Below are 8,659 nucleotides of genomic sequence, written 5' to 3' on the forward strand. Positions count from 1 at the left end.
TTGTGAGTGAAAAGAATGAAAGATTAGGGGGTATTTATAGTTAAAAAAAAGGATGAAAATGTTGTTTTAAGAAGGTTGGGGTATTAAAAAAAGTTTGGGGGGTAGGGAGGTGTAAAGGGGAGTTATGGGGGTGAAAGAGCCGTTGGTGGGGCCCAAAACCCGTTGCCCAACAGCTCTCAACAGCTATAATTTGAAATTTCAGATTAAAAAAAAAAAAAAAAAAACTGAACGAACCGGACCGGAACCGGGACTAACCGGACCGGTAAATCCCGATTTTCGTCCCGTTACCCCTCCCGGACAGGCACAATACCGGATCGAACCGGTACTATCCGGAACCGGTACCGGTACCTCCCGGTTCCGTTGCCAGCCTTAGTATCGCCTTAGTTAATCTTGCTGTCGTTCACCCTTCAACCTTCATAAGCACTAGAGAGTTTTGCAGCATTTTAACATAAAGTCCTGGGTTGGTACTTCGAATAGGTGAAAACAAAAACCATAAGACATTTCCAGCATTGTCAATAACAGGCAAATTTGATGAATGGAAAAGTGAACTCGTATGAAAACATAAGCAGACGTGGGGGGAGGGGGAGGGGGGAGGGAGGGGGGCAGAGAAGGTAGATGCCTCAACACACTGAAACAAAAGATGAAAAGTGTTCTATCAAAACAAATAGTTTAGGTATTCCCTGCCTGGGAAACTGGCCTGCAAGATACAGGTGATCAGACACTAATTATCCAACTGGATCACAAGCATCATAAATCCAAATAACAAACATGACAGGATATTGTCACTAGTTGACAATGCGACAAACCAGATAAAGTGAGATAACCATATGTGTGTACATATTCTCAAACTTATTTTCATCAAACATCCATAGTTACTCCTCGGATAACTAATCCTTCTGTATGATCTTTTGCAAAATCCATGATAGAACTTTCAGGCGGATATGTGAACTGCCAAGATATCTACTTACACATTAATAGTTGGACACTGCTTATCATGGCATGTAGAAGAACTTCGTAAGAGAGATCTACTATCAGATAGATTGATTAGCTTCTCATTCATAGACTACAACCAGCAATCCACCAAAACCGAATATACCAACCATGCAAGGTTCTTACTTCCAAAGCTTCCAATAGCTGCACCTACTGACCTCAGTCTAACTCATCCAGTCTGGAGAGCTAGGCACAAACTGCATACACCCAAAAAAGTGTGAGAAATTCATTGCTTTCAGCTTCAAACTCTGTGGTTTCCCCTCAAGTGAATGAGAATCTTAAAAGGGTAAACTACTTGGACACAACCAGGGAATTAACTTTAATAACCTCGAGGTACAAACAGGAAAAGAAGTGACTGGGGAATTTTAAATTGGAATTCAATAGCTTAAGGATAGGACATATCATAATTGTTCAGGCTTCCAATAAGAAAAGCATAGGAATCAGATTCCAACTCTACATTAACCCCCAGCCCCCAATAAAAAATAAAAAAAAGAAACAGGAAAAGCAATGTCTCAAATACTATTAGCAAAGCTTCCACAGACAACCAGCCACACACACAACTATAAAGTAAGCTCACAGAAACTAGGCTAGGAAAAAAGGAAATAGTGGGGGAACTTTCTCATTAGACTAGCCAGACAAAAAGGCCGTGTCATCGGGATGAATCATAAAAAGTTGTCAAAAGTATGTCCACTCAAATGCACAGTGGAAGACCAAGAGAAACACAGAGAGATGGGAGGAGGGAGGAGGGCAATACCTGCTCGACAGCAAGTGCCTGCAACACTCCAAGACGATCCATGCTGCAAGAAAAACTTAATAACCTTGGCCATACTGCAAATATGATGGTTGAACGTCCTAGCAACAGGCCGCTGGACATCGCCACAGTAACTGTTAACAACCTGGAAACACTTGAGCAGCTAACTGTAAGAAAAATGAATACAGGGGTAGGAAGGAAAAAGATATGGGCTTATTTGTTCAAGGTAATTCTCCTTTAAGGTACACGGATTTTACCATCCAATCTCTCGTATCCATATCACACAAAGAAACGGCGTTCCCACATAGACTGTCCTTGATGCTGCTGAGGCAGTGCAACAGACTGTTGATTTACGCTCTTGAGTTGCTGAGGTTGCTCCTGGTACAGTTTTAATTGATCAGATATCTGGTAGTCCTCCCGACCTTTCTGGTTCCCTGATTGTACATGCAGAGAGTTTACCTGTTTCCCAGGGAACGGAAAACTTACCATCCCAACTGAGCTACTGCTCTTGCTCATGGAGTGGTAGTTTTGTGTTGAATGATTAATGGAGTTATTGAAACCAATGCTCTGATTTGATGAAGACAACTGATATCCATCCAGCCAGCTATAGTCATCCATAGGAGGAACAGAATGTTCAATCTTTACAGTCATGGCTGATGAAGACTCATCCACGACTTTGGAAGGAACAGACCCAAAGCCTGGAGGTGGACCCAGATGCCTACCAGGTCTGCTGACTGGATTTTTCTTTATGCCTGTTGACACGACTGATGGAGACTTTATTGACATGCTGTCAATACCAACTATTTGGGATGAAAGTGAACTGAAGTTAGTTGGTATAGCAGCATCTGGAACCTGAGCGGGAATATTATTTGCTATGCTAAAATTGAGAGACTGTGGAAAAGGGATCGAATATGGTGCAGGTGGAAATACTCCTGAATGATCTTGCAACTCAGATTTTATAGTCAGACCACTTCCTATCAAGTTCAAGCTAGCCAATCCATTCATATAAGCACCCTGGTCAACGGACCACATTGAAGTATTTGGTTGAATAGGCTGCATATATTGGCCACTGTTATTGGCAATAGTTGAAGGTGGCCTTACACTAGCATGCAAAACACTCGGCATGATCAATTCATCAAGTGCAGCTGAAGATGGGCCCATCTCATTTCCTAGACAAGCAGAGGCTATGCTAATGCCAGGAGGAACCTTGGCAGCACCAACACAAGAAACAGGAACTTCCGTGGTCGTCATGTTTGAAGCGCTTCCATTGACATGCTTTTCTGCCACAGATGGCTTAAAGACAATTACCTCATCTTCTTCCTCACACTCCACATACAATTGTTGCTTTGGCTGCGGAGCTCCTACAGTTAACTGCCTTGCAGCTGGATTCTCCAGCTCAATACCACTTAATTTGGGAACTTCCATGGCGCAACCATGTACATAATCATCAGATACTTGGGGCTCAATGCCAATGATGAATTTCTTTGCTGTGCTGTCAAAATATATTCCCTCTTCTCCAACACGGACCACACTAGCAAGAGCCTTTCCTGCTGCTATTATCCTCTGGAGACGTGATTTCTTCTCTTTGATGCCACCATCACCACCAAAAGAGTGCTTCCTTGAAAAATCAAGGATAAGTTGTGCCGGAAGAAGAGGTAGAAATCCTCTCAGTTCGAAATCCTCAGGCAATGCAAGACGATTACCACTTTCTCCTTCATCATACCTGCTCATATTGAAAAAGCACATTTCATCCTTGTCGTCATCAACAAACTTGAACCCGCTGGACAATAGCTTATTAAAGAAAGCAATACAGTTTTTCCAAAAAAATGATCTAGCTGTCATTTGTTTCTCTTCTGGTTCATTGCCAAGTGCAACATCTTGATGGCATGCCAACCACTCCACAAACACCAAAACACCAGGCAAAAGGAAGCTTGTTGTGGGATCATTTAATTGGACGCATCTCTCAACAACATGACCCATGAACTCAAAAACAGCAGTAAACGAATTCTGTAGAAGAACAGATCTCTGTAAGATCTCAGCATATGACTGATTTTCACTTTCTCTGTTCACATTATGAACAGTGAATATCAGGATAGCCACAAGCCTCACAATAGCCTGTCTACAGTCGGCAGCGTCCGAACCAAAATTATACTTCTCATCAGGCCCAGAAGAGAGAAGCTCAAGCAGATCATTCTTAACCACCAACTGCACTTCTCCAAAAGTCTCCAAGCTGGTTAAACATGGCAAAAGTACAACATCAGCATATTGTTATATTATAGCCAATTAGCAGAGATTCAATTAGAGTACGGACAGGAAAATACCTAGTGCGAGTGAAAAGAATGCCATTTAGTCGAACATATCTCGTGGTGAAGGTTTTGAAGATGTCTGACATACTAGAAGCTTTTTCCTGAACAGAGATTGCTTCAATCTTATCATCTTTCATCGGTTGCCTTGTTTCTCCTTTGCCTCTTCCTTTTCCAGTCGTGCGAAGAGGTACTGCCTTGGTGGAGTAAACTTTAGTATCCCCCAGCATATTGGTGTAACACTGACGGTTCTGCCAAAAGATGACACAGAAGTCACTGTTTACAAATTTTACAAGGACCAATAACATCTCAGATAAGTAAATATATTTTGCATTAGGGCTAAAGGAAACCCAAAACTGATTGGTTGCACACCTCCTTGGTGATTCATATTAATAGCTAACATGTATTCATATTAATAGAGTTCAACTTTTCCAATAAAATGAAAGAAAAGGTTCTCCACATATTCTGGTAAAGGTTGCACTATCAAACATACTGGAAAAACTGTCCAAATCACAGTAAAATATAGAAATCAAAGTTCCTTCACAATTTTTTTATTTTTTATTTTTTTGATGACAAGGGAAAACCGCAGCCGCTGCCCTTTGGATGCGACGAGAGGCATGTATGTGACAAGTTCCTTCCCCATTTCTTATTTTCAAAAAAAAGTTCCTTTCCCATTTCTTGTTCAGAATTACAAAAACAATACACATGTATGTGACAATTTTACTAGAGGCATATTCTGATAAGGCCACAAGTAACGATCATAATACAAGGTATAGTACAGCTCTATGTATATAGATTACAATTAAAAATTCTCCAAGCAACGACCAACTTCACCTGTTCACCACCTGTCTATGGTTTGCTTTTACATAAAACTTCAATACTGTCCGCTATTAGAACAGTAATGGTACAACATCATTAGCTTTTACCAAAATCATTTATGGTAATGAACCACAAGAAGCACAATACTACTACAAGATGTTGCAATGGCATCTCACAGTTCTAACATAGACACACAAAAGAGAGATATATGACTTTTTTTTTTTTTGAGAAAGGTAACATAAGATATATGACTTTTTTATACAAGTAGAAGAGATATATATGACATAATTCAAGTCATTCTAAACAACTGATGCTTTTAAACCTTTTCCTGCATCTGCCTATGAGTAACATAGTCTGCTCACACTCTCAAGATCACAGTCTGCAGTGTGCACTGAACAAGCCTAGTAGACATGATCCTACCAAAGAAGTTGGTTGGGGGAGGGGTCACCTCAAAGATAGGTTGGTTACCTTCTCAAATGCAATAATCAAGTTGTCCCTTGCAGTGGCAAAAGGGCTTTCTACTGCAAGACTGCGAAAATAGCGATAAATAGCCACCAGCTCATCATTGGAATAGGAAGCCAGTATTGCAAGCTGAGTAAACAAGACAATCAGCCATCACAACAAGAACAATAAGAAAAATAACCATTTTATATGAAGATTAACCAATATTCATCTTCCCCTTTGATTGCGGAAAATACCTGATGATGAGGATTACCACTTGAAGGCCAAAGTGAAGAAGCTTGCAGGTAATAACTCGAAGCAGCCGCAAAATCACGAGCTTTAGAATCACCCTCACCATATAAGCCTTTGTACCGAGCAAGATCACCAAGATAAATCAAACAACGATGGCACGATATCAATCCTTTCTTCAACTCCACAGACTTGCTACCATCTTTAGAGGAAGGAATCTGATTCTCTGGATCATCAGAATTATATCCCAGTGGCAGACCATACTTGGCCCTAATTTTTAGCATCAAATCATGGTAAAATCCTGTTGCTTCTGAAAGGAAAGTTTTAAACTGTGTTCTGATCTTTGTGACGCGATCTGGTCCACTAGTAGGAGGACCCTTCCCATTGGTTGACCCACTAGAATTTGCAGCAGCATTGAAGTGTGCCCGCAGTTCCTCAATTCTCCTGTAATGCATCTGCCACAAGGCATACTCTATTTCATGTTGTTCTGAGAAAACATGATCCTCCAGGATGATAGTTTCATAGTTTTCTCGCATTTGTTGCCATGCACTTGGATCAGAAGGAACTCTAGCTTGTGCTGCTTTTCTCCGTTTATTCTCCAACTCAACATTCTTTTTTTTAAAAAAAAATTAAGATAAAGAAAAAAAATGTCAATTACATGTTTTAAACAAGCAAATATACAGTTGCTCTTTGTGCAAAAAGATGATCTAGATAGATACAATTAGCAGCTATACAGCCAACAAATATGGCACGTTAAATGGATGTTCAACTGCAGCTTTACAAGTAAAGCACAACACAAACAAACGCCTAATATTTTTATATATAAACATATACACTCAATTGAAATGGTAAAGAAATAAGGAGATAAGGCAAACACAAACCTTGTTGTAGAGGCGTTGAACTCGCTCCCGAGATGAATGGTCTAAATTACTATCCATTGGAATGGTCATCACCCATCAAGTGGACAAAATGTCCCCCAAAAATAATTCGGGAAGCAACACCAAGACATTTAACCTGCAGGAACACATCCCAAACAGATATTAGCAGGAAATTTTTAAAAGGAAAATGATACGCATCCTTATACCCATCAAAGCATAAAAACATTGCACATAAGTGCAAGCACATGAATTTCATAATGGTTAACTATCCATTTCACTTATTCAGGCTATATTTCCATCATCCATCAACATGCTAAGAGTGTTACTTTCATTTTTGATAGATAACTCACCAGAATAAACCGTCCAAACTCATTAAATAACCACTGTATTATCAATATCTTAATAGGTTAAAAACAGCAAAATGCTTGCACTGTTACAACCATCATTTAAGCCCTATTTTCTCATACTCCAAAAACACTCAATTTACATCATACTCCTTCCGTTCCAAAATAAGTTTCACCTTAGCAAACATTACGTCCGCTAAGAAATCAATAAATGTAATGTGTAGCTTACTAAACTAACACGGTTAAGAAGTGGAACAAGGATATGGTTAGAAAAACATATAATTTTTTGTACTTCTCTCCAATAAATTATGACAAAATCAGATTCCACTTAAACCACACAAAATCCTTAATCCACAACGACAAGCCAGAAAATTATCATAATTATATTCGCCATCTGCAACACGCAATCATTCTCCCCTTATATAAAGCAAACCTTAATTTCCAAATTTTCAATCAAGGATAAAACAATATAGACTCAATTACAACCGATCCACACGAGAAAAACAAAACCCTCCAAAAGTTTTAACAAAACCCAAATACAGGAAAACACATCAAAAATCCCAAATTAACCCATGAAAATTCCAACAAAATCAAACCATATAAGCAAGAAATTTCTTACCAAAAAGACAAACCAGATCTAAGGATTTCCCAGTTCTAATCGCCTCGAACTCCCAAATACTTCAAAAAATTCATCATTATACAGGATTATGCAGGTTTATAGGGTGAGAAAAGTTGAAAAAACTACTAGGGTTAGATGATTTTAGGGCTATATTGAAGCCATAAACGATGAAGGGGGAAGAGAAAAGAGGAAGAAGAAGAGGAGACTCTTTACATGAACATCATCAGAAAAAGGTTTCGTTTTTTCTTTTTTCTTTTTCTTTCGTTTTCCTCGTTGGTGTGGTCTTTAGACGGCTATCATAAAGTCTTATCTTTTATTTTTAATTTTTATTTATTTATTCCTTTCATATTTTGTTTGTTTTTTCTAATATATTTTTATAATAATTACCAATATTGATTTTTTTCTACTAGTTGCTTATGTTTATTCAATTATTATTTTTTTCAAAACTATTATATTGGTTCTCCACTAACTCAAAGTCAAAATAAATGATAAAGCATATCAGGATATAATTAAAATTGTTTTTTTGTTTATCATTTTATTTTTTAAAATTATTAAGAAAAAATACATGATAAATAATAATTCATACCTATTGTGCACGCTATCAGAAGAAAAAACAGTTATATGACATTTTCTATTTTTTAAATTGCAAATTATCTTATCTTATTATATTTCTTACATTCAACTATCATCACCATTTTACCCCACTCCAAAACAAAAAACAAAATAAAACTTTTAAAAACAAAGGTAAAATTGCTCCATCTTCATGGTGCATAGATAAAATTGAGCTATTTTTTCTTGTTTTAGAATAATCATCGAAAGAATGGACTTTTTGGTCCATTTGAAAAATTGAAGGGTATTTTTGAATTAAAAATATAACGACGAAGATATTATTCACCCCAAAGCATAACGAGAGATAAATTGTATTTAGATAGTTGGACATGTGAGTACTAGTTAGAATAACTGAAATACATTAGTTTCTCATATTAACAATAAACTAAAGATTGCCTATTTTTTTTAACTACGGGTGTCTATTTCACGTGCCTCACAGATATACCCCTTAACTATTAAAAAATGTCTTTTTAAATTAATAAACACATGTACTTTAAATTAAAATTATAAATAGTTTAATATGAAAACTTACATTAGAGTTTTTTTTAAAAGCATGTAGGATACACGTCGAAGAAAATAAGCAACAAAAAAAAATAAAGAGGGACATTAGAGCAAGAGAGCAAAGTCAACAAGTTCTTAGTCCAACAAGCAAATGA

At 37.6% G+C, this 8,659-nt stretch overlaps 1 protein-coding gene across 5 annotated transcripts; it reads right to left on the reverse strand.

Annotated features, from left to right (window-relative positions):
- Positions 1-1,822: 1,822 nt before the first annotated feature.
- LOC125823411 (nonsense-mediated mRNA decay factor SMG7-like) lies at positions 1,823-7,693 on the reverse strand. 5 transcript variants are annotated; one of them, XM_049502790.1, is made up of 8 exons: positions 7,408-7,644; positions 6,435-6,567; positions 5,562-6,164; positions 5,332-5,454; positions 4,063-4,295; positions 2,201-3,971; positions 1,999-2,119; positions 1,823-1,886 (listed from the first exon to the last, which is right to left on the reverse strand). In XM_049502790.1, the coding sequence occupies exons 2-7, from the start codon at positions 6,501-6,503 to the stop codon at positions 2,021-2,023; spliced, it is 2,898 nt and encodes a 965-aa protein (XP_049358747.1). In that variant the 5' UTR covers positions 6,504-6,567; positions 7,408-7,644; the 3' UTR covers positions 1,823-1,886; positions 1,999-2,020. The 5 variants fall into 5 exon arrangements, with proteins under 5 accessions (XP_049358747.1, XP_049358748.1, XP_049358746.1 ...); XM_049502791.1 differs by having other exon boundaries at positions 1,823-1,895; XM_049502789.1 differs by having other exon boundaries at positions 1,999-3,971; positions 7,395-7,693.
- Positions 7,694-8,659: the final 966 nt, after the last annotated feature.

This window comes from Solanum verrucosum, unplaced genomic scaffold, assembly GCF_900185275.1.
Source record: "Solanum verrucosum unplaced genomic scaffold, falcon-dt-bn FXZP01000012.1, whole genome shotgun sequence".
In the NCBI taxonomy this organism is placed as follows: Eukaryota; Viridiplantae; Streptophyta; class Magnoliopsida; order Solanales; family Solanaceae; genus Solanum; species Solanum verrucosum.

Bases quoted from the DNA above. Each gene is read 5' to 3' on its own strand.
- LOC125823411 (XM_049502789.1), bottom strand. From the start codon at position 6,503: ATGACCATTCCAATGGATAGTAATTTAGACCATTCATCTCGGGAGCGA. The intron at 6,165-6,434 runs GTTTGTGTTTGC...TTTAAAAAAAAG, and splicing joins TTCAACGCCTCTACAACAAG to AATGTTGAGTTGGAGAATAA. The intron at 3,972-4,062 runs GTATTTTCCTGT...ATGTTTAACCAG, and splicing joins ATTCTTTTCACTCGCACTAG to CTTGGAGACTTTTGGAGAAG.